Genomic DNA, 27,627 nt, shown 5'->3' with positions numbered 1-27,627 from the left:
ATCATTTGTGAAAAAAAAATAAAGTACTTGCTATAGTTTAGTATTTTCGTTGAAGGATGGCATTAACCTTTAAAATAGAGAACTACTCGTATTCATAGATTCTGCAAATAGAATTTATAATTTGTACTAAAAAGCGAAACCGCGAAAAGGGTGGTAAGGACAAAATATAGAATAGTAATTTTGTTTTTCTACATAACAATATGAAAAGGGCAATGGGTGTTTTTTTTATTTTAGGGATATTATCAAAAATAATGGTTGCAGAAGTTAGGCTGTACCAATTTTGTGTCTAATACATTTAATAAAAAAAAAAAAACGATTTGTGCGTTGGCCTGGAAAATCACAATAAAGAAATGACGGGGCTCCATAAACAAAGGAAAGTAAATAGGGGTTCACAGGCCTGCTCTTGAGGTTTGCGGGTCCCTTTGATGTTAGGAAGGGTGCAAGTTCCCGCACTTTCATACTTGTGGTCTCTTCCTCTCTGAGTGAAGTGGAGCTCTGGCATGTGACATCATATTTTTGGGCATTACCGGAGACTTGGAGAGAGCGGTAAACATCAGGACATCAGGACTCAGGGAGTCCTACTTGCTCCTGCCTTAAGCTGACCCTGGAGGTTTATACATTAAATGCCAAATTGCATTATATAGGGCTAAGACTAGCGTGTTTCTCCTATAATAATGGAATAATCCTCTCATGCTCCTCTACACGAGAATTTGTTTGCATGGGCATAACTAGAAAACAGAGCTCTGGTGCGAAAATTTCCGTGCCCCCCCCAACAGCTGGTCTGTGCCATCAGTGCCCCCAAACAACTTGTCTGTGCCTTTTGTTGCCCCATGCCATTCCAACATACACTCTGGCAAACATATGTAAACATAGACACATTACACACATGTACATATTCATTCTAACACACACATTCATGCTCGCAGTCACACACAAACACGCAGTTACACATCCATGCTCACACACAATTACACAACCATGCTTACAATCATGCATACGTACATACAAACAAACCTCTCGACCCCGCAGCTCACAGTCCGGCTGCTTGTCTACTGTGCGGGCAGCCTCAGTTTCACCACAGGGTCACGTCACGCAACGTGACCCCATTACGCTCCTCTCTACCCATGCAGATTTAAAATAGTTTAGAAATGCCCCTTCTGACCTGGTACGGTGCAGTCAAGGTCGGAAGGGCCTTTCTAAACTATTTTGATTCGGTACAAGGATGCACCCTAGAGCCACGGGCAGCTGCGACCCCTGTAGTTACGCCAGTGGCTTTGTGGTCATTTATTACAATACCTGGGAACTTTCCACTTCTGGATTCCTGGAGTTCTCCTGCTCTTTATCCCTATCCCCAACTCTGCCCTATGCTCATTTGTCACCCATCAACCATATCCAGCAGGATCTTCCCTTTATCTGCAATAATATAATAATTTCCAAAACGTATTTTCAGGCACAGTGTTCCAAGGTTAAAAAAACATTGCTCATAGCCCATAACTCACAGGAACACAGACGTGTAATGGAAAACGATGCTAATACGGGCTCGATGCAGTTTCAAGTGCATATTAAAATTTACTGTTGGAAAATGGATGCATTATATTTTTTGCCGGTTTCAGAATCAGTGTTTTTTGTTGTAAATACTGAATAGCAGTGAAGAAGCAGAAAATCTCATCACGATCTTCAGTAAAAAAAAAATAAAAAAAAAAATAGGATGAAACGTTTAGCATTTAGAAATGTCAACTGGATGGGTTTGTTGTACAATTATGTAACATAAGACAGAAAACCAGGGCGCTGAAAATGGCTTTAGAAAGTTTATTATTCATAACGCTCCATCTCGATAATGTCTCTTGTTAGGATTGAGGTGAACGTCCCTGGCACAGGTAATTGCCAGGTATAAAGCAGAACAGTACCTGGGGGGGTCCAAAAGCAAAGTCCACGAACAAACCCAACGCCTAGAAAATGAAACCAAAAGGTGGGTAACACTAGACATCTAATCCAAAGGATGCTTAGTTTTATTTGGGAAGGCGGTCATCAACTGTACATAGTGTAAGGCTGAGAGACTCAAAGAACTTGACGGCTGCCTTGTCTTGGCGAACACTCATGATAACCCAACTGACAGGTTTGACAAAAGCTTAACAGTCCCTTCTTGGCACGTGGACCCAGCCAACAGGAGATTAACAGGTCTTAATTCACACAACAAAAAAAACAAGCTATCGGTCGAATTACTGGGATTCCTTGAGTGATGACATTTGACACCGATCACACGCCAATATCAATTAATCAATTTGAATATTCATTGACAATAAAGTTAATGTGACTTAAACAGTTTTCCAAGTCACATTAACTAGTGAATTGCAATTTGACAATAGCCTAGGGGTTCAATGTATGTTGTGGTCGTGTGCAGTTGAGTTGTCACTAATTAATATAAAAGCTACAATATGTACTTTGTCTCTGCAAACTAGAAAATACTCAACCTCTAGCGAACTGGCTGATAATTGGAACCTTAGTGAATCGCAAACAAAACAATGGATAATGTAATGCTTCTGAAACAAAAAGATCAAATTAGGATTTTTTCTGAGCCCAGTGTACCACAATGCAATGTTCAAGGGGATTCATCAGTAAGAATTGGATCTGAGCTTAACGAGTCCTAAGCTATAAAAATAACTTTAGCTCTTCTTGGGGATAAAGATTTTTTTAAGACGCACTGACATTTTGAGAAAGCAGCACTGTAGGTCTACAATGACAAACTGCCTTTTCTTATCTGAATGCTGTCTGCATGTCGATGACATTCAGTCACTGTTCTTGCAGTGAGATACTCTGTTTCACACTAAATTAGTAGCGAGATCTTAACTAGATCCGTTCTCCCCTTCTACCAATCGGAAAATGAGAATTTCTTGTTCCAGGAGAAACGGAGACACGGCTCGCGGTGTTCTTACCCCCTGCTGATCGGCATATGCCATCAGCATACACATCATACCGATCAGCTGAAGGTGGCAGAGAAATAAAATATCCCTTTGTATATTATAAATTCATCTTAAGTGCAACTTTTGGACCACTTATTTTTTAAGGTTCTACATCAGGGGTAGGCACCAACATTGCTTATGGTGGACAATTTAACGAGGTCCTCTGGACCTTCACAAGCCTTGCCATGGACACTGGTGTCCTTGTATGGCCACTCTGTGTGATTTTGAGTGCAGGAAGGGATGGAGTCCTTTATGATGCAGTTAAAAGATTATTCTGTTAATTCTGAATTCCCTGAACAAAGAGTTGATTGAAAAATCAAACACTTACACCTATTTATACCCATGAAAGAGCCATACATTAGCTTATTGACCCATGGCATACTTTAGCTATCAAGTGGTAGCCCACACTCATTTTTCTTCAAAGCTCAATAAAATCTAATCATCCATGCACAGACATTATAAGCTATTAAATGATTATTTTCCTTCATACATGGGTGAAATCATGGCGTAGTCTTGAAAATCTATAGCATGCAGCGGACACAATGCTTCTAGAGAAAAATTCTACTCACTAGAGTCAGTTGTAGCCTGTAGGGTACTTTACTGAGAGTATGGTTCATAAGTGGAACAGTGTCCCAGCAGAAGTGGTAGAGGGTAATGCGTTAAGGGAACTTAAACATGTAAGGGATAGGCAAATGGCTCCTGAAGACAAAACGAAAGACTCAGTTGTTTACATCAGGAAAAAGGGCCAGGATGCTTATCTGTCATCAAATTCTATGTTTTGCCTTCATTCCAATCACAGACAGACAATTACATGTATCTGTTTCATAAATATATATTAATATAACAGAATGGCAGCTCCACCAACTCTGGGGTGGTGCCTTCACCATTTAGAAGGAATCCATATGAATGAATGGGGGCCAATGTAGACTTTCCAGAAATGGCCTTAATGGCACTCAACTGCAACATACATTTTCTAGTCGGCAGGTATGACTGACTTCAATTGGTTCCTTTACCATTCACGAATCTCTCTATCTACAGGTTCATGTGTTCTTGGCATGCACCAAATCTTAATGCAAATGGCAGACCAGTAAGCAAGAGAGGAACTTAAGAATGGAAGCCCCTAAAGCTGGTAGCCCAATGGTCCTCATGGTCGTTGCAACAGCTAAGATAAGTGAGTGGCTCTAGGCTGGGCTTACAACACACACATATATATACTATTTGCACTACTGTTACTTTAAACAAAGAAACCTAACACACTTTGAACGCATAAGAGAATTTGATTCCTATTTTTTCATATAATAGACTGAAAGCTTGCAAGAACAGGGCCTTCTTACCTGCTTGTCTTAATGCTAAGATTTTCACTCATACCAAATGTAATAGCGCTACAGAATCTACAGGAGCTCTATAAATGTAGTATAATGCAATGTGAAAAACAAACTTAAAATAAATATAATAGTCTACATAGTTTATCAATTGAACAATTCTAAAAATATAGCACAGAAAACAAATATATATATATTTTTGACTTCTATTAGAAAGATTAATTAAGTTAATTACTTAATGAATCAGATTTGTTTGGTACTTCAATAATACAATTTAGAAAAGTTTAATAAGTATGTATGCATGGACAATATAATGTGAATATATTATAATGGCCTGAACATTGGTCCCCCAAATACATGCTTATCTTAAAATATGGATACATTTGTAAAGAAAAACTTCTTTTACTTTTATGTTCAAAAAGGTCTCAAAATAAAAAAGTTTTGGAAAAAAAGTAAGACAAATATTTCAAATGTGAGGCTTGTATTTCAAATTATAGACATGCTACTGACAGCGATATATTCTGGCCTAGGTCAACTAGTCCTAGCCCTATGGCAGGAGAGCGAGCGGCAGCCCCTCTGCTGCACTACAAGGAGCTTCAGGTTCCCCGCAATACCACTACTCAATCGGTCGATGACAAGGGATATCACAGATCACCCCAACTGGCTCCTTAGCACTATGGAGGGCTGTGCTGATTTGGCATAATCCTCCATATTTTTACTCTGCCCTACAATTCCTTTTTAAAGGAGAGCAGCGTGGAGGGGTGGCGGGCAGCGCTGTCCCAGGTTAGGCCCAGGTCAGCGCCGAAGGTGAATACATCAGTGATTATCTGATGGTATAGCTACCGGTGCATAAGATTTAGAAAGTAGAAGGAGGAGGGGGAAAAAAGGACATTTCTATGATTATCTTATTTAATAATGTAACATTTTGTACTTAAACATATAAGATCAATAGCTCCCAAAATGTACAAAATAATAAGTGCAATAAATTATCAGCAAATAAAAATACGGGACGTTCATGCTTCTTAATTGAAATGGTTGCGGCAGGAAGGAGCCGCTCCTACAAGTTAACAAATAAATTATTTTCTTATACAGTTGAAGACATGGCTTATCTTGGAATCCTGACAGTCAGATAAATTGTGATTCTCCTTTTTTTCAGCATCTGATCTCTAGCAGAGCACCCAAGCAGTGAATCCAATTTCTTACATTCTTGTAGCAATTTTTTTTTTTTCCTTCATAAAACTCAATGCAGATTTAAGTTCTGATTACAAAATTGTTCATTCTCAAACACACTACTGCGTTTGTGCAGTTGGGGAAAAAACATTTCACCATTCTGTTTATGAACATTATGCAAATCCAGCAGCTTTTGCTGGATTGTGTGAAGCATTTCATAGAAATCTTTTTACCGAGATGTTAAAAGCACCAACGAGATCTGTAGGACCTGGATTTATAAATCAGGACTGTGATATTCTGCACAAAGGAAACGCAGCACTCCGTAACGGCAACTGTCATCAAAACTTAGATTATAGCACAATTATCTATCTATTAAAACAGAATGTTCGTAAGTTTATGTTTGTCCAATCCTCTTTGCACAAGAAAGATTACCTTTAAAATGGAGAAGTAGGCCGAAATATCTACAGAATTGTAGGACATCTCCAAGTGGTCCAATAGTTCTTTAAGAAGGTTAGTACCCAGGAGCTGTACACAAAGCCTATAGAAGGGGAAGATCATTTTTATAGACACATTGGAAATGCAAGCCGGTAGAGTTGGTTCCAACGTCACTTAATGGAATCTCAATAAAATGGTATTGTCACAAGTCCTTAGTATATCCTGTATGGTGGGAAGGGGGGGTCGTTCCCTTCCATATTCTTTTCATGGTCCCTCCTTTTTACTTTGTATAACTTCTACAGAGTAACATAACTAGCGACACATAACATAGAATATTGTTTAAAAAAAGCTCAAATTTAGGTATGCCAAACCCAATAATTAGCATGGGTCTAAATTCAAGTGTCTCTGTTGCCTTCTCCATTGCTACCACCCCAATATATCTTCATATTTCACTCTCAATGAGAGTTCAATTCACGATCTTCATTTTACTGCTCTGGTCGTATGAGGAGCTGTTGGTTTTTCAAAGCTTTAACAGTAGTTCTGCTGACAAAGTTCGATATAAAGAAGTTCGAGATTGACTTGGAAATGGTTGAGCCAGATCTTACAAGGAGCCGGCGTGGGTTGAAACCGACGAGGAACGTGTGGATGATATTTTGATCTCAAAACTGCTAAGGTATCAGTTGTTGAAACATAATCAAACCATTTTTCAGTGTTATTTCGCTGACGTGCAGGAACTGTGGGGAAGCTTGAAAGATTACTGGAGACACCACGTCTCTGTGTCAGACTAATTAGCGAAAGCACACACAAAAGAAAGTCAATATGGTTCTCGAGGAGATGGCAGCTGTTGAAAACACGGGGATATTTATCAAAATTAATGCTGTTTTGAAACAACACACATTAAACCTGGTGTTATTATTGCTGAATGCTTGAGTAAATCGGAGCAGTGGTAAGGCAGAGAGAAAGATAGTCATTCGCGTCGATGTTGATGGTTAATGGTTATGGCTCGTGGACAATAGTATGGCCAGAATTCTCTCTCAACACCTGGGATAACAAGGATGTTATTTAGAGGCCCGTGGCATTAATTATTCACAGCAACACAATATGGTTATGACAAGTTGTGTTACCGGATTGAAATGAGAATATAGTCGTACATAAATCATTAATATTCATAAATCATAAATAATCCAAAATCGTATAATGGAATGCAAATGTTTAGTGGCAACCTCTGATGTCCCTCTTACCTAGAAGCCTAGAATGTTTGGTGGGTATGAACTTACCAGTGTTCTACAGCCTTAAAGTTACAATAATGTTTATAGCAATTACAATGACCTAGGTTTGACCGAAGTTAAGAATTATGAATCACTAGGAAAAGTGGATTTATATGCTGAAGATCGGCTCGATACAACTTTGATGAAGTTTTAGCTGATCCATCTTCTTAAGTATTTTGTAAACTGCAGAATAGGTGAACAATCTTGGGCTGGTTCATCACGTAAGAAACTTAATACTAATATTTGAAATATTTTGACCAAGTATCTGTTTTAGGTGTATTATCGAAGAGCAGATCATTTATATGAGTTTCTTCGACAGTACACATTTTAATACTTTTTTAATGAACTTGAAGTTTCCATAGCGACTTCAGCCATGCATTTTAGAATTCTCATAAAGAAAGAACATTACAAATAACAAAAGAACATTAAAACGAATTACTCTCTCAAGTTATTTCATGTATTTCATATATTTACTCTGCAGTAGTAATATACTAGCCATCCACGGCTGTTAACTTTTTCAGTCCTACAATTTGGCTGCTGATCTCCTTTTTTTTCAATTACCCATATTATTCCTTTAGATTGTAAGCTCACGAGCCGGGCCCTCAAAAGCCCACCATCCCTGACTGGAGCTTTGTATAAAAGTACCGTAAGGCTAGATGGCCGCTTACATGTAGGGTTCTCAGCTCCTGATGTGCCTGTATAATTTTAATATATATTTTTTACGTATGTGAACTACCCCACTTAAACTGTACGGCGCTGAGTAATTTGTTGGTGCTTAATAAAAAGATTATGAATAATAATAATAAAATTCATGTTTTTAGAAAATCCCAAACAAATTAAGCATATGGTAAGGGTATATAAATGTACACAAATTGTAAAAATGGGGAGAGCACTTTAAAAAGTATATAATTCGGTTGATTATCTGACTAATTATATATATATATATACTGTATATATTTTTTTAAATTGTCAACATATTATTGTAGTTGTAACAGCAGCAAAACCAGTCAACAATCGATAGGATAAAAAAACATTAGATCAATGTTAATCAGGCAAACAACAATGAAATCTCATTTAAAGACACTTCACTGTGAATATCTTATACACTCCTATCATGTTGTAACATAATATGTCCTTTTCACGGAACGGTGTATCCATGCAGTGAGTTGGGGGTTGCGTAATACCTGTACCTGGAAAATAAGATATACAGGCCCATAGGTCTCCCTGGCTATATGGGAGATGGAAGGGCCCTGAAAGAAATTGGATCAAAACCCCTACTCCCTGCCTTGAGATCAAAGGACAGCCCCTGAAGCCATTCCGAATTTCAGGGCACTCCCTGATGAGCTAATACTTGGTACATTTCAGGAAGGCACCACATGAATTGTGGGTGTTATCTGCTTCTAAATATGTAATACTGCCGCTCTAGTGGCAGACTATGTTCTGCAGTTTGTGGCCGCCATTTGGATATTGTGTCATCGCACTGCAAGAGTACAAAAATGTAACGTGTGGCCATATGAACATCATTTGGTGCCAGGGCCACTTAGTCATCCCCAGTCTAATAGTGTTACTAACTCCTTCAATCACGTTATTTGTAATGCAGAATATAATTCCAACATAAAAGCATTTCTCCACTTTTTATCCTTAAAGAGAGCCATTAGGGAATATACATTGTTCATTCCACACAAATAATTTTGGTTTTAGACCAGAATTGCCAGCATTTTGTCAAGATCAATAGCAAACGTAAAAAAAAAAAAAAAAAGCATAAACCCATTATTCCATCAACAATATATAACAATCTCTGTCATCTCAGCATTGACTTGAGTAAAGTTCTATTGTCCCTCGACAACTTAAATATTATTAGAAAATATAATTACCTTCTGCATCAACTACAGCGGAATTCTTATTTCTATGAAATCCAACCATTCTCAAAATCAAAACATTTGCTAGGTTTATTATCTCCTGCTCATCAACACTCATACCGCTTTCTGACCTCCTGAACTCCCCCACTACTCTCTTATTAATCTCTGCATAAACTACAAAATCACGCTATTCTTTTCATTAGAGCTCCAAATCCTTTACATTTTTATACATGTCCCTCTTGATTCCTTCTCATACTTTTATTCGTCTCTCGGGTGCAATCCATCATTCACCTCTTACCTCTACAGTATGTTTCGGAAGGAAACCATTTCAATCATCTCTGCCTACTTTCCAATTCAAGCTGAAAATTTACCTCTGGCTGGATGTTCTTTTTTCCCATTACTCATGCTTAAATTGACTCAAATGTGCTGATTATTTCTTAAATTAATACTTTTTCACCCACAATGTCTAGATTTACAGCTCTTTGGGTCGGGCAACGTTCTCCCAATGGTACATGTTCTGCTTTGTATGTGCTACTGTTGTATTTATTGTTCTTATATGACAGAATGAAAGCCCCCTGCTAGGACCCTTCCCAGTGTTGGCTGCCGAGAGCGCCCCCACTCCTGGTGGTGTGGCTGCAAGCAGGGTGGAAGGCTAGCCTTTAAAGAGACAGGAAGTAGGCGGAGAAAGAGGTGGGAAGGGGCGTGACCAAATGCCGCTTCTGTGTCCGGAGACTGAAGATAGTAACCCAAAGACTCGAGGGGGGGGGTGAAACTCAAACTAAATTGAATTTATTATTGGTCTTGGTTCAACCATTTTTTTTCAAAAACATCTTGTTTGGCTTCACGCATGGATGGTATTAAATGTATAAAACATGCAAAGGGATATCTGTGGTACTATCAACTATATGGAAAAACAGTTAACTATTATTGAAGAAAACCTGGTTTTACTTAATTTTGTTCCAATAAACTTCCTTTATCTGCAGACCTGAAGGCGGCCATTGCTGTCGGTCATGTGATATTTTAGGTGACCTTTCCTGCTCAGACACCACACCGAGCTGATTCTTTATGGCAGTGCTAATAAAGTCCGTTCCTCCACAGACTTTCATTACTTTTCATTACAGTGTGAGTGGGGGGATTATTGAGACATTCATGAAAATGCATTGTACAGAATGAAGGACGTGCACACATGCTCAGCATCTTTCCCAACTGACAATTAATTTGATAAGCTTTACATATTATATAGTGGACCTTTCCACTATATAAGTGGAACCGAGCAACATAAGAGATTTTCCTTCTAGCGCTACCAGACTTTTTGTTATCCCTGGTAATAGCTTCTTAGGAATTCTGCGCTTTGCGGTGACCGCTGAACAAACACGGCTTTCTTCATTAATCAGCTCTTCCGATTCTCATTCTTTCGTCTCAGAGACTTTCTATCTGCCCGGAAAGATGACTGTAATCTGCCGAGCGCAATGATAAGCATGAGATTAGGGTCCAAGAATATGTAGAGAGATGGTAAATAACAAGTGTGAGTTTATGAGCAAAACACTGCTGTGAAAAGCAAGATATTAACTGAAAGACACAAAAATGCCTCGACAGATTAGAACCATTCAGCCCGTCTGGTCTGCCCATTTTCTGTGATGTAGAGACTCAGACCTTAATCAGTCCTCCGTCTCATCTTAGATTCAGGATAACGTTATTTCGGTCCCATGCAGGTTTACATTCCCTCACGGTATTAGCCTCTAGCACCTTTGCTGGGAAGCAGTTCCACTTATCTACCACCCTTTCCGTAAAGTATAGCTTCCTTACATTACATCTAAACCTCTGACCCAATAGCTTTAGATTATGACCCCATGCTCTTAAATTCCTTCTCCTTGGAGAGACATCGGAGTTTTGGTAAGGGTAGTGGTTGTAAAGTACTAATTATTATTGCTTCCAGTAAATAATGTTTATAGAATGCAAAGCCTTCCACCTTCACCAAGTGAAAATCTATCCAAAGTACTTAAAATAATAAAAAAAAACCATAGAGGATTTGTTTGTTTAACTCAACATAGGTAAAGCAGATGTTCAATACGGAGATAATCGTCCTCTCCTCTCAAAGACAACCTGCTTGCAATCTGTTGTATTTACAAGAGGAAACTTTTGTAGGTTTTTTTTTTTTCAGATGAGAGAAATTAATTTAAAAAGATCTGGGTGTATTCAGCAATTACATATCCATGTTTATTGGTGTCCATTGCTTATTGTATTAGTGTCACCCTATTTGTATTGTGTCATGCCACATTCTGCGGAGCTATAAATCTGGAAAAAACAGTAACACGAATGAATGATGACATCACACCTCATCCCCTATAACATATGACCTTAAGACAGCCCTAAATATTTATGACACCACTACACCTCTGCACTAATGACCTTCAGTAGACTAATTGGGCACAGTGGGACATACTATTACCTGAGTGAGATCTTCCTGACGTAGTCGCAAAAAAGAAGGGGACACAATAATTCTGCATAGAAAGCAAAGAACTACAGAGCGGGAGTCTCAGTCAGCTGAACTCTAGACGGTAAAGCTTTATAACCTTTAAAGACGTTTTGGGGCATAGGGTTTGTAACCCAGGTTAGAACCTCCACAGACCTCTCTTCACTGCTGGTCTTCTAGTGCAGTACTAGAAATCCGTTAAGATTCTTCATTCTTTTGTTTTCTTTAAAAGCGCTGTGTGCGCATGCACAAATGACTACGGAAATGTTATTTTTGGGGTTTCCACAAGTTGGAAAGTGCTAGTTATCTACGTATGTTGGATATGGGGGGTGGAGGTGGTATTCTTTGCTTCTAGTACCCAACACAGTGACATCTTCTAGACATTAAAGCAAAGCTCATATTATACCTTCCAGAAGGAGAGTATAAAAGATAAAATAGAACGTATTTATATAATTTATGGAATGTGCGCGTTTGGGTTTAGGAGGTTTTTCTTGAGGAGATCAAGGAGTACCTTAGAGCGAGCTGGTAGTGAGTGCCGCTTCCCTTCCTGCACATTGCCCTTATGGTGTCTCTCCGGTCCTTCCTCTCATTCTTCTCCGAGGGACTTGGCTCTGCTTGTTAAAGGCAGGCAGTGGTGTATTTACCTCAGGAGTTACCCTAGGCCTGACCCAGGGCAGCTCTCCGGCAACCTCTCTACAGCCGCTGTCCTCACTGCGGAGTTCCAGGCTATATATCCTGGCTCTCTGTACCTTATAACTAACCCATTGACCAGTGGTACAAATGGGGGTCAGATTTCTCGAGAATGCAAACTGCCTACCCATCCCCTGTGTGAAAAATATTTCCCGATTCTGCAACAGCTTGTCTAATTTTGAATACAGACAATCACACTAACACTCGTGTATCTCAGTAAAGCAATGTGTTTGCACGACTGTTGGCGGGAAGGGTTAATCCCGACCACGGCGGTTAAATAGGGCGGCATAAGCTCGAGGGTCACAGTTCGAAAGCTGAAGAGGGAAAACTAATCACGGGGTCGCACAGGATGTTTCAAGTCGTACAATCTTTTGGTCTGGTTAGTTAAATCAAGCAATTCCGAGAAAAGAAGCTTATTGACAGCAGTCTAAAATACACGCCATCGGGAGAAGATTTAAGCCGTATTACTTACCAGGAGATACACGAACGGCAGTAATGAAAAAAATACAACTGAGATGCTGTACCCACAGAAATAAATGAAAGACGTTAATTGGGGAAAAAGGACATATGGGGTAGTTTAGTATTTACAGAGTTCGCTGATGAGGCGAATGATCTCAAAATCCATTACTTCAGTAGCTGTACATTTTTTTTCCCTGCCTGCAAATTTGGGAACATCTGGTTAGTGCGGAGAGGAACACCAAGGACGTTGTGTCGTTCTTGCCAACTATTCGCCAATATCACTTATTCTTATAAAATGACAATAAAAATAAGACTTCAAATCAATCAAATACTCCAAAAACACTGGATTCAAAAGGAAATCTTATAAATAATTCTGTAACCACCACGTATCTATCTGTATTTAAAGTTGCCAATTGTCCCGGTTTCATCAGGACAGTCCCAGCGGGGGGACTCATGTCTGCTGGCTGTTATGACCACCACCCCAGCGGTTTGCAGCCATGTATACACTATACCCATAGCATGGAAAGTATTTGACATCAACCCGTCACCCTCTAAAGAGAGTGGAGCGTAACTTGTCATCGCGATGATGATTGCTCAACATTCTATCTCAACATATAAGGTTTTTAGCTCCCTAAGGTATGGCTCTGATGTCCGTCTTTCATGCACTCGCTTGAATCTCATGACAATGCATCCTTCTGGCTGAGTTTCTTAGGTAAGTCCTGCCTTGTGTCTCAACAGCACAGTGTTGCCAAGTATGATATATTCTTTTTGTATTTATCTATACAACTATATATATTTTTTAGGCCTGGTTTCCTGGAGCTGCCCCTCTAATGCTCCTTATAAGAGGTGCAGCTAGCCCCAGTTACACTTTGAAGTGAGCAGTGACCGAGCAAAACATGAGCGGCGAATGGGCAAGACCAAACGCCGCTAAACGTTTCCGAGATTAACGTCTCACCTGGAGGTGCTGAGAAACCTGGTATTAATTCATGTATTTATGCTACTTAATTAAAATGGATAGAGCCATTTTAGCCCAAAGAGAAAATGGAGGGTCTGTAGTCAAAGTTGATACATCTTTCAGTAAAAGGTAAAGTTACATAAGCTTTCGGGATCTCAGATATCTCCTTCGCATCGATTCTCTGCCCTACGCTGTATTAGCCCAGCACTATTTGTGCGATGATTCCCCCAACCCTCCTTGTAGCTATTTTGGCACGGTTTTGTCTACGTTGTCATGTCTTGTCCCTTAGGCGTTTGCTCCATTATTCCATTCTGAGTTTGTGTTCCCTATGATAAAACATCAGTGCGTACAAAAGGCATGGCAGAAGGAGGAAAGCATTAATTCATATGAAAGCAGAGACAGAGAGCAGACACACAGCCCCCAACAGGGGAGAAATGCATAAAAGACAAGCAAGGAAACAAAGAAAAGGGAGACACACAAAGCAGATGATTTAAGTAAATGATGCTCTTTAGAAGGTGTAGAATTTTGCACTGTTTAACTCTTTCATTTGAAGGTCTATGTGATTGTGATTAGCTTTGAGAAAAGAAGAACGATCTCACAAAATAGATCATTGTTGGGAAAATGTAGACATGCTACAATCTCAAGACAACTTGTTCTGGCCAGTAGGTCTAGTTCATTGCTCAGGTATCCAAACTTGAGCAAATTTTAAAGATTTAGTCCCATTAATCCATGGGTTATTCTTTCTTTCAGTTACACCGGTGCAAAGTGAAGCACCATCTGTGTCTTTGTCAAACGATACCATTGGAAAGCACTTGATAAACAGCATTAAAAAATGGTCTAGACTAAAGATTTCTGGCCCATGAAACATACAGCTTTGCAAAATACAGTATCTGTTCTTGTGAACAGATTAATCAAACAGAAACAAATCATTTTCGATCGATTTATTGTACTGGGTGGTCCCTGAAGACTGCAAAAGTCCAATTCTGGAACATCTCTGAATCCAAGGACATTTCGAGGGATACTGATAACCCAATTTCTAGGTTACTAAGATTAATTTGTCCCTCTGATTTGTCCCTGCTCTCCCCTTGAAATGATATTGTATGTTGTAACATATAGGAAATCTTTAAGACAGAGATTTCATATGGTTCAAGAAATTTTTGCCAGAGGCTACTACATAGACATTTCCACAATTACCAATGTTATATTCTGTTTTACATCCCCCCTCCCCCCCATAGTTACTCAACTCCTAATATTTAATTAAGACAAAACACATAAAAGTAACCCGACAAAAATTAACACAAGCCAAAGCAAAGTGTTAAAAAGTGTTGGAATGTAAATGTCTTTGGCATGGAAGGAATTAAATCTGGTATTCTTGATGCATTTTTTGGATCGTCTTTTCTGTATTGTCAGCATTTTTTCACCATCTTTGTTGCGGTTTCAAGAATCGATTTTATTTTAAGCAACATAAACAATTACCAAGTGCTGACTGCTAAATATGCATCAATTAAAATATCTACCGCTCCTAAGCGGTGTCTCTCTTAGGAACGTGAATTTTGTGATGTCCCCCACCCCCAAGTAACATGATCTCCTTTCTGTTGGCGAATTGCCCTCCTGATTAAAAAAGAAAATTGTGATATCATGTAGAAAGAATAAAATAATGCTTCGCTGGTATTTATCCATCTATTGATTTCTTGTGGGCCTTAGTTTACAAAACTGTAAAAGGAAGGGATTGCTGATCCATGATAAGAACAGTACTTTAAGCCCCCACTTTAAGTTTAAGTACTTTGGTTTGGAAGAGGCTATCACTAGCAGGCTTCTCCAGCAAGAAGGCTAAGGTGGATTTCTATAATGCATAATTCAATGGACGAAGAAATCTCACTGATTTAACTATACGTTATACAGGGGTAGCCAAACTCTTCCTGCAGCAGAAGCTCACCGGGATCGAACCTTCATATATAGTGAATTCAAGCTGGAACACAGCTCTCCTGTGAGCTTCCCCTCAGTTGAGAAATTGGTTTAGTAAAATTTGGTGGGAGTTTGCAGCCAAAAAAATAATAAAAAAATGCTGTAGAAATATCCGGATGGGAGTATGTATGTATGTATGTATGTATGTTAGAGTGAAAGTGTATCTTTAAGTGTTTGTGTGTGAGCATGAATGTGTATGTGTAAGAGAGTGTATATGTTAGCATGAGAGCGTGTAGTGTTTGTTGCTGTATGCGCAAGCATGAATGTATGTGTATATTTGTGTAAATGTGAGTGTGTAAATGCAAAGCAGGCAGATATGTGCAGACTGCAAGTGGGGGTCTGTAGCACGGTACCAGGGGTTCACACCAAATAGGTCAAAATCCAGATGATCAAAATGGAACACAGGACAAAGGGACAAAGCTACTTCAGAGTCAAAGTCCACACCAAGGGTAAAATCCAAAATAACTAGCAGAAACATCAAAAGCCTCCGGATGCAAGTAACCAAAACAGAAAAAGGGAAAAGTGGATTAAAGTTAGCAGATGACATATTAATAACAACGTAATTTAGCTTGACACAAGTCAATCAAGCCCATCCTGTTGTATTAACCAATTAAAGAGTATTATGTTAAACATCTGCCAGTACACAGGATATTAAAGTCATTGTCTTTTTTCACCATGATATTGTCCATAAAATAGTAACCACCACCAAGAGTCAAGAGAGTGGGGGGTTTATCACTGAACATAACATATAGGAATATAATCCAACATGCATCAAAACAGACAGCGTGTTTTACATATAAATTAAACTTCCAATAAGGGTTCAGGGTATCTATTCATAGCTTTCTATAACCGTATAGATTGCGTATATCAGATTCCCCGGGATAGTCCCGAAACGCACGCACAGACATTCATTTAGTAGAAGCCTCAGCAGGAAAGAGCTGCTTTATAGGCGGCCAGTTGAATAACGTGGACGAGACGGTGCAGCAATCTGTTAAACTGTCCGTCAGTGTGACTGACATGCCCCCTCCATTAAATATATACCCCTATTTACAACACACATTAAAAAAAGTGCTTCGGAATTTTTTAAAAAAATGGAATGTAGTCAGCTTTGAATATCCGTAGACAGCAACACTTATCTCTGAGACAAAATATTTAAACAGCATTAGAACACAACTGCCAAATGCGATACTAATTATTATTATTATTATTAGATATTGCTATACTTTTAAGACTAAAGCTTTATGGACGAATGACCATAGAATACGATATATATGCTTTCAAGACGTCAAAGATCACTTTTCATATTTACTCATTAATACATATTTTTATTCTACACGCCTCGGATGAGATATAAATAAGCGGATAAGCTATAAAATTTATTAGTCAAGATTTAACAATGAATAGCCCACAGGTATCGTTCACAATAACTAGCCAGGGATAAGATTCATTAGCCAAAGTACAGTCATTGAACCATGTAAATCCTTATCTAATACAAACTTTACACCTCATTAACAAGTTTCAGCACATTTAAGGCAAAGATAAGCAGTGTTTATTAGAAACTGAGCCACAAAACTCTCCAGAACTCTTTAATTAGCTAGCTTTAAATACTTTGTATACCCTGATCGATCACCCCAAGGCTCCACACAGTGTCTAATGTTTTTATGGAATAAAATACTGTATAATGTTTATGGTGTTTTCACTAAATGAAAAAATATCTATATAGACTATAACTACCAAAAAATATATGATATGCGATATAATGTTTCCAGTTCTTCACCTCTTTCAAGAAGCATAAGATATTAGGAAGGATTCTATGGAGGAATCACTAGCCTGGCCAAGACATTATTGTCATCGTTGTTTTATAGCGGCGGTAACAGACAACCATCGGCCCATCAGTTACTGAATGAATCGCGGAGAATAGAAGAACTGGGTAAAGATTTCACCCGTATTATAAAAATGGCAGAAAATGCTCCTTTCTGGAAAAGGCAACGGTTTCTGCCCAGAGTTTCCATGGCAAATTGCATCTTGTTGCATCCACTTGAACATGCAACTTTTCAGGACGTAAGCAGTGGCTATGATCAAAAAAGTAGGGCTAATAAGATTTTGGAGGGGCGTTGGGTGGACTGGCCCAAACACTGCTCCCCTGAGAAGCGATCAATATACTAACATAGAGCGGTGTGTGACGTGGAGACTATGGGTGAAGTCTATCAAGGTCCCAGGTACGGTTATCCTTGGCAGAAAACCTGATGATGAAAGTCAGGCTAATAAGTAAACTTAACTAATTTTGTCTATCAAGTGCGAAACAAATGACATTTCTGAGAAACAATAATTCTGATGGATAGAATAAAGTGGTCTTGTTACCATAGTAACCTGTGGAATGTTCCACTTAATTGGGCCACTTGTTTTTTTTTTTTAATGGAAATAAACCTCCAGTTTAAATTTTTTTTTTTTTAATACATAACACCCGGTGTGTGATATTATTAAAAAGAGAATTGGCGCAATCAGTGTGATTGACAGCATACGCATTAACATCTAGCCGGAGACTAAGCGTATAGTTAGTCAACTATACGAAAGGTAACACAGCCACGTGCTTTCTTCTATAAAATTTGATTACATTTACTTGATTTATACATTTAAAAAATGTATTTTAAGATTAATATTTGCTTTCTTAAGTTAAAACCAGTCTCCTCTATGGGAAGAGCTGACTCGCACCGAGCTGTCATTCTGATCTCCAGCCCGACGAGGATCCAAAGCGTTCCCTTCCCCTTTTTTTGTCAGCTTTTACATCCCACCATACTTTGTATTCACCGACTCGCTTGCTTGACTGACACAAGAAGCCCAGTGTGGGAAGACAGCGTTTGTGTAAACGTGAGTCTCGTTACCATGGAGCGTAGAAGATGTGATCCCCGGGGGGATTAGAGCCACCAGATTTCTCATAAAGTTCTATTAGCACAGACCGGGTTAAAGAAATGCACGTTTTCTCACCTCATCCCATTACTTTTATCCATGAACTTTACATCTGGCTATAAACTTCATACTTTTTTTGTAGCAATTTTAAAAAGTAAGGTTCTAAATTATTTATTGCTACAGGATGGACACGATATATATACATACACACAGTATATATATATATACAGATACGTACATGCAACAAATCAAGGAATCAGCAGTCACCAAGCACCCCTATTTAAAAGCACCTGAGGCATAAATATTCGGGACTCCATCACATTATACGGCCATATATTGCTTGGCTCATTCCATGGCTCATTCCATGTCAAAGTACCCAAATTTTTGGCAAGTCTCGTCTAATTTTATACGGTGTATAGGTTAGGTAGGTGCGGACTCAGCAGGACTTATATATATATATATATATATATATATATATATATATATATATATATATATATATGTGCGTGTGTATCGCACATTGAACCTTGTATTTGGAAAGCTCGAACTAGAACGACCATATTTTGCTTACAGATATATTTCAAAATCTTAAGCAAGGTAATCATTTTCAGATATGATTACAAATATTTGCAAATTGTTCTTCCTTCTCCCCATATCACATCTAAGCCTGGTTAATATTTCCCGCAAGAAGGGATAAGCCGGCCATACATTATTCATTGTTAAATGATGGACTCACTTCCATGAAATCCCTGTATTTTAAATACGCATTAAAGGGCCACTCCAGTGTCCCAGGCAGCTTCCGTGACATAAAACTGTATATTTAACAACACTGCACCTTAGACTCAATTAAAGCTACAAATATATATGCATTTAACTTCAAGGAAAGCTGCAGCTCCAGAGTTACAGCACAACTCTTCCATCTAAATGAATCGTCAGAATCCCACTATGTTTTTGCAAGAGAGACTACACAACTTAAAGGGATCAATCATCTATCATATGCATGGAAGTGAACATGATGGCTTGAGTGTTCATTTATGCAGAAACTCACTGGCTTGGTCCAAAATCAAGATGAGAAGTTGAAACGCCAAGGATTGCTCTAGGTCAGGGGCGTCCAACCTGCGGCCATCCAGCTGCTGCAGGACTACATCTCCCATACTCTTCTGCTAGGTCCTTAGCTGAAAGAGCATTATGGGAGATGTAGTCCTGCAGCAGCTGGAGGGCCGCAGGTTGGGCGCCCCTGCTCTAGGCTTTTAGATGACCAATAAAATCATTTGGCATTGTCTAATGTAAGAGGCAGCTATTCACCAGCTATTCATCGGTGCATGGCTTTTCTCTCATATTGAATTGACTTGAAAAAATATTTTAATAATTAATGTTATGATAAAGATGTCCAACAAAATATGAATGACTCAACCTCAGTGATGAGATCTGGGATGTATGTTTGGTATTGCTGGGTTCTCTCATGCAGAAGAGTTGTTGGTGCATTTAGAGTCGGGTCTACTCTAAGGTAGGATTGGTCTATTTGGCCGATGGACATTTTTTCATCTACAATGGCTGAAACTTGAAAGACTACTGGGAACTTTACACAGGGCAAACCTGTTCTCCCCTACGATAGTCTAAGACCCATCGGAAGTTTTTTTTAAAGCCTCACAGTCCATGATATGTCCTTCATTGATGGCTGGCTATGCTCCTCAACATCTGCAAATGGTTGGTTACCTTCTAAATATCGTACTCCGGCTGCATCACACAGTGTTACTCATTATGGGTGAAGAGGACCCTTGGACTTCTTAATCAGCGGTAAATGCATGGTTAAAAAGATTCAGAGATCACCGGCATTACTCGGAGACCTTCTGGGAGGAGATTGTTTTCTGCTAACCTAATTTCAGATCATCTGCACTTCAAAACCCACACGGAAACCATTTAACTACCGTACTTTCCTGAATTCTGTCAAAAGAAAAGAAAAGCAAAATGTAACGCAAGACAAACAGGCATTTGGATTTAAAAATACTTTGGATTAAAAACATGCCTTCCTATATGGTTTACTAGTTTACTAGGAGCCCAGGTTTGATTTTTGTTGTGGAAAGGTTTTTTGGGGGCAAAAATAGTAGAGGCTAATAGAGTGACAAACTTCAAACATGAATGGGGCTGACATAAAGCTATCCTTCATTTAATACAAGACCAAGGAACACATTACTTACTTCTTCTGTAACGATAAATCATGGAACCCAATAAGAAATTGGGTTTTAGAATTGCCCTTTACTTTTGTCCCTGTCCCGCCATGTGCCCCCTAAATATAATTGCCGGGGACAGTACCGATTATCCTCTTAATATCATTTAGAAAAACAGCATGATCAGAAATGTAGCGCTGCGGAGCCCTTCTCCCTAATCGCTGTGCGGTCAGAAGGCAGCGGAGATTAGAGATGTTTGATTAGGGATCAAAGAATCCTAAAACTGGCCCTGTGACAAATGGAGAGTCAAGGTGGAGCCGAGGGAGTAGAAGTACAATATGTTTTTTATCCCAACTTCATAGCCCAGTCATATATAGCCCACATTATATATATATATAGTCATATATAGCCCAGTCATAGATTCCTGAAATGATATAAATTAATTTGACTTGCATTTGTAATTTGTTTCCAGCAACTCTACGCTTGTAGACTGTATTTTGTGTTACATTTTAGATTAGGATCTAGCCCCAGATCATAGTGGTTAACCATTAAAATGATAGATAGATAGATAGATAGATAGATAGATAGATAGATAGATAGATACTGTAGAGATAGATAGATAGATAGATAGATAGATAGATAGATAGATAGATAGATAGATAGATAGATGAATAGATAGATAGATAGATAGATACTGTAGAGATAGATAGATAGATAGATAGATAGATGGATAGATAGATAGATAGATAGATAGATAGATGGATAGATAGATAGATAGATAGATATTTAGTTTGGTTGTTTGTCTCTCTTCTGAATGTAGGAGATTAAACAGGATTATTGTTGACCTAGTTTTGTACATTTTTTCAGACTTTACGATGATAGTATTAATCTCAAACGATTCTTTCAGGAATTTTTCTAGGGTTAATGGTTTTCACATCCGCTCGGGATGTGCAATTATTACGACTTTCTCAGCTTAATGAGACCGAAGACTTTTTATTCACTCAACGGTGGATTCTATTCCCAAAATCATTAATCTGTAGGTGGGTTGGACAGAGTTTAAATATTTGCATCACTATATATCATAAAGGGCCAACCCGAGTAAATGTATTTCAAGAAAGGTTAATATATAATATATTAACCTATATAACTAAATGTGTGTTGCTTCTTATTTTAACTCGGTATTAGCAAGGTTCATCAAGACGGACCCTTACTGTAGAAGAAGATATATATAGATGCATTTTCATAATGTATATTTACACACACATATATATATATATATACACTTATATACAATTATGTTATGTTTTCCTCTTAATGAAACTCCCTGTATAGTGAATAAACCCCAAACATTTTAATACCAATGCAGTCAGATCTTCTCAATAGTAGATGCAAACACACACACATTATATATATATATATATACACACAAACACACACACACACACACACACACATACATATACACACACAAATCTGGAATCTGTTGATACACAATAATAAAATGCATGTATGATCTTTCATATGTGTGTTAATGCATGAAGGGTATATTAGACTTAGTGTATAAGAGGAATGTATAATATAATGTACATGATTGTGTCTGATTTATTCATATTATACAGAGGAACCGATCAGCATAGTTTAAGTTTGCTGACTGCTAAATTATTCCAGTTCAAGACCTTTCAAGACATCCAAACATTCAGCATGACTTCAGCTGCTAAAATGCAATCGACGTTAGCTGCTAATAAGATCAGAGGTTATGCCAAATTAAGCTTACTATTTTTAATACAGGCCCTAATTAGAATCAAAGCCAGAGAAGCGAACATTTTGTCTTTGGAAAAAACTGTTGAAAGTTCTATGATTTTATTTTTTTTTTTTTTTAACAAAACTTAAGAGGAATTTCATTCAATAAAGAAGTACTTGAAGTGTTGCCACCTAGTGTTCAAATGTGGTAATAGTTTGCTGGCCAACATTTTAGGGATTTTTTTTCTTTCTATTGATTATGATGATCATTATCAAAGCAGCCACATCTGTATTAATAACAGATTCTGGTAGCAGCATCAGACCCTCTGACATTTTATTTCTTCATATCTTATAAAAGGGAATGTCAAACGTTGTATTAAAAACACTAGAAAAGAGTAGTAAAAAATAAAAATTGTATTTGCTATTTATTGTTTTATATCATATTTTATAGCTCTGTACAATGGGTAGGCATGACAAAACAAGTATTGTTTAATCTGATTTACAGAACTCACAGGAGCTTACAATCTAGAGGGGGTTAGGGTGTAAAAGTGCCGTTGTTAGGGGATGGAGCAGTCATGCTAGTATAAGTATTGCAGGAGAGGAACTAGAAAAGTGGAGCTAAAGGAAGATAGGAGGAAGAACGTTAATGTGTAAGTTTGTAGGTGTCCTTAAAAAGTGTGTCTTGGGGCTTTTTTTGAAGGACCAAAGGCAGGGGGAAAGACGGATCGGCCGGGGGAGGGGATTCCAGAGGATACGGGCAGCCCTTGAGAAATCTTGTAAGTGTGCAGGAGAGCTAGAAGTCAGAGGAGAGGATAGAAGGAGATCATCGGATGAGTGGAGAGAGCGGTTAGGAGTGTATTTAGAGATGAGTGATGAGATTTGAGTAGGGGAACCGCTTTGAAAGTAAGAGTCAGGATTTTGAAATGAATCCTGAAGCGCACAGGCAGCCGGTGCAGAGACTGACAGAGAGGAGAGACGTTAGTAAAGTCATGAGAGAGGAAGATAAGTCTGCCAGCAGCAATCATGGTGGATTGTAGAAGGGCAAAGACAGATATGAGGGAGACCAAACAAGACATAGTTACAATAGTCAAGTTGGGAGATGACAGCATGGACAGGAAGGGATGAACGTGGACAATATATTTAAGATGGATACGGCAGTTTTTTTGAGACAGACTCCAAGGATTCAGAGATCATAGAACCATTAACATTAATGGAAGCTGATGAGGGAATGTTAGTATTGGAGTGCAGTTTTGGAGAGATTGAGTTTTAAAGTAATTTACTACACAGAACCAAGTTTATAACTAGGCACACAAGTCACAGACAGACGAGGATTTCAGGATGTCGATGTTTAAACCCAGGTGAAAGCGCAGCCTTCCTAATTCAGTGAACACATGCTGCATGCCCAAACGCACATGCTCTCCTCATTTTTATTTCTATGTCAGAACCTGAGTGGCCTTCACAGACCCTCGACCGCAACCTCAGAGACCTACATCACATCAGCGCACACCTTTGCTGCCGTTCTTGTGGCTAAAAAAGGAGCAAAAGCCTGCAGCAAACATTGAGTGGAGAGTTTGAGAGCCTGAAGGGGGTCAACACCATATTGCTCCCCATGGTTTTCAACTGAGATGTTAGATGAGCAGAGACCCACATACTTTGGGAGATGAAGTATAGTTGCCGGACTGGCTAATTTACAGTGAACATCTTTGAATTCTGTATTATAAAGGTCATTAAAACACAGAAAATGCCCTTTTTTTAATTAGGTTCTGTAGACTCCCCTCCAGCGTGAAGAATGCAAACATGTCCAGTTTAAAGGGCTTGACCTCACAACCCTAAAACGGGAATACGTTTGATAAAACTATAGCCCACAGTCATTGAAATGCCTGGGAATTCTTATTAGATAACGTGAAACTTGGAGAGCCACACAGCTTGACAAAAGCAACTACCTTTCCCTTTTTTGGGCTGTTTGTGTATTATATTAGTTACATTTTTTCCTCCAATCTTTATTTTTCTTTTATCTTCTGCTACGTTCTTGTCTCTTTTCATTCTGTGGACGTTTCGCTCCACTGCTGTGATGTATAATTGTTTTTTCACATGGAACAGAGAAGCAAAGGATGGGCCAAGCAACACTCTCTGGAATCGAAGGAAATAAGTGGAATTTTCTTTTCCTTTGGGATTTCCTAAAGTGAACCCAACTTGAAAAGTGAATTCTTCATCATTTCTAAACAGTTGCATTTGTATAACTGATATATATCTATTTGTAACAATGAAAGTAGGAGTATGTCATCAAATTTCTGATTAGTACCCGTCAACACAGGGAAATAAAATAACAGTTATTATCTCTGTATTAAAGTCTTATAGAAGCTGAAAAATTGCAAAATGTTAGCACATAGTGACTGAAAGTAAGGTATTTTACATTAATATAGTCTCTGCTCCCAAGAGCTTTCTCTGTCTGGCCATTAACACTCCCGCTCTACCTGATTCATTTACCCGTAGGGACTATTTAAACATTAGAGAAAAGTTAACATATAGTAATTAGCGCTAGTGCTCAGTTACCATTCCTACGCGGATATCTCCAATATATAGACATATTACCATTTTCATTGTTATTAGGTAAAGACTAGTAAATTCCCCCAAAAATAATTTAGCTGCCTGCACTTACTTACATGCATGGCCAACCTAAAAACATGGAGCAACTGCAAATATTTCGGGAATATTGATCCCTGCATATAATTTAGGGGTAACACATCTGGGTCTTAATCTAGAAATGCCTATTATACATGCATTTTAATAAAAACAATGTTATAAAATCATATCTACAAGAATAAAATACACGAGAGTCACCCCAATGTCTCTTACTTTACTTAACGCTAAACGTCACTAAGTTCCCCATTGGGGTGCTTGGATGGCGTAGAAGTAGAAGTGGGGCAGAAGGACTAAGTGATTAGAAATCATGAGAGAAACCTTAACGCCTTGTAAATTATTCCATAGAAATTCCATATAATTTAGGCTAACTTGTAGCCTATAGATAGCTGTCAGGCTAAGATATATATATGATGCTAAGCCGGTTTATGTTAAAAGTAATAATAAAGGAGGACCATAAATTACCTGTAGGCTCCTCTGTTCTACCAACAGTGGAGACACTTGGTCACAGTGAAAATCCATTTTACTTTTACCTCTCAGCAAATCTTTCATTAATATCAAATAAACACATGTATGCATAATAGGGTATGCTTAACTCTCCAAATGGAGAAAACCCATCTAATTCCTGAGATATAGATTCTGAATTTACCTAGAAAGGTCAGCCCATGCCTCCCAATTCCCTTTATATAGTAAATATAGGCAAATAACCTGTTGTATATCCATTCATGGTTTTCATTTAGAAAAAGCCTTAATTTAGTCTTCTTTCAGCTCTGTATGGGGATAATACATCTGTCTCTTATGTAGAATTGCAAGAATTGGAAATGCAACCTCTTTAACTCTTTATGGTGCTGTGTGTGATATAACTGCTCAGCCTTTATTGTTTGGGTTTGAGCATGGGTAGGTGGAACATCAGCATGGGGCTATGTGTGTAGGGATGTCTTGGGGACTGGAGGGATTGAGTTTAATGTCCTTCACTAACCCATAACTAGTTGTGGAGAAGGGGCTTCATGACTCCGTAGCCACTGGCAGCCCTGGGGTTTGCTTGTCTCTAGTTAACCATAGTTTTCATATGACAGGTTTACTAGTTCTAGATTTGGAGAACCTGAAAGCCCTAACTAGTAAACCATACCCTTGGGGATTGAATTGGTAGAGTCTGCAGTGTGGAAGCCAGCAGTGTCTGGTGTATCCAGACAGTTTCCAGGGGTACTCTTTGTTGGATGTAATGCAGCCATGATGGTGCTGGGACCCAGGAGCTTAGAACAGTCTAGGGGACAATCCATAGGGGCCACAGCAGGTCATCCCTACCCAGAGGCTTCGGGCAAAAGGTGAGTTACTGCTAACGGGGGAATCGCATGACATCGGCTGGAACTAGGACTATAGGACCCAAGTAACCAGTGCGCACGCACATATATATACATTCACACACACATATATATACATTCACACACACATATATATATACATTCACACACACATATATATATACATTCACACACACATATATATACATTCACACACACATATATACATTCACACACACATATGGCATATAGACAAAATGAGTCATCAAAAGGACTATATATATATATATATATATTATAGCATATTATTGCTGAATGTTAAACAAGAGACTTCTTGCTAAATGCACAGCAATCAATGATCAGCTGTGGAGTTTGAGTGAAGTGTGCATTCAGCCGGCTGCCCAGACAACGGGAAAGGTACTCACCGATCCGCAGGACTTGTTGGGACGTCTGGGAGAAGGTGGTAAAAATGCAAAGAAAGGGGAGTAAGAGTGCAGAGCTGGCACAGGGATCCATCCTAAACACGGAGGCGTCACTGCTGCTGAAGCGGCTCTCCTCTCCCTGCATTCACTTCATGCTGCTAAGGAGCTCTTCTGATTCCTTGGGAGTGAGGAGCAGATGCTGGCGGTTTGGGTTAAATTTCCACCTCATTCTCTGTTTCATCCACTTGTCTCCCTTCCCTGCTGGTGCTGCTTCCCAGATCTCTTTAGCCCATCACTACATCACTTAGTCTTCTGTCCAGAACCATCCAAATAATAGCAAAAGTCTGGCTTTGTCTTAATGATGTGCACCACCACCACCACCAGACAAGGTCCAAAGATGCTTTCTCAGAGGACCTTCCAGCCAGTAGTCTTCTCCAGCAGCCAAGTGAGAGACTGAGCCTCCAGTGTCTGTGAGTTCCAGCAGATTAACCTCCCATCTGATCCACATTTACTCCTCTGCAAGTACTTTAGGCTTCTCCCCTCTCCAGAGATGATTGGATCTTCGCTTGGAATCTAATGATAAAAGCAATTCTAATCTTCATGTTTTGTTGGAAGCTCTGTATCTGGATGATTAAGTCTGCAATCAGCATGGAAGTGCCCTCACCTCCCATCCACAATCCAGATCTGCCTCTTGTTCTTATTAAATGAGCATTTTAGGGACCACCCCTCGAACTAATCAGTCTGAACCATCCATGCCAGAGATGGCTTCACACCTCCTCCTCTGTAATGATTGTAATTTATGCTGCTATTAGAACAACGTCTCACCTGCGATCAGCGGAGCGATCAGCACTACAGACAGCGACCTGCTTGTTGAATGCTGGAAACAGGTGATG

General features: G+C 38.9%; 1 protein-coding gene across 4 annotated transcripts in view; it reads right to left on the bottom strand.

Annotated features, from left to right (window-relative positions):
* GRIK1 (glutamate ionotropic receptor kainate type subunit 1) overlaps positions 1 to 27,349 on the bottom strand; it is a 132,101-nt gene extending 104,752 nt beyond the window's left edge. For 2 of the 4 annotated variants that reach the window (XM_053456788.1, XM_053456790.1), the window contains exon 1: positions 26,738 to 27,349. In XM_053456788.1, coding sequence (XP_053312763.1) covers positions 26,738 to 26,879 — 142 coding nt within the window. In that variant the 5' untranslated portion in view covers positions 26,880 to 27,349. The remainder of the gene's footprint in view (positions 1 to 26,737) is intronic. The other 2 variants (XM_053456787.1, XM_053456789.1) reach the window with 2 other exon arrangements.
* Positions 27,350 to 27,627: the final 278 nt, after the last annotated feature.

The sequence above is a fragment of the Spea bombifrons genome, chromosome 2 (assembly GCF_027358695.1).
Source record: "Spea bombifrons isolate aSpeBom1 chromosome 2, aSpeBom1.2.pri, whole genome shotgun sequence".
Classification (NCBI taxonomy): Eukaryota; Metazoa; Chordata; class Amphibia; order Anura; family Pelobatidae; genus Spea; species Spea bombifrons.
This window is presented reverse-complemented; position numbering and strand designations above follow the sequence as displayed.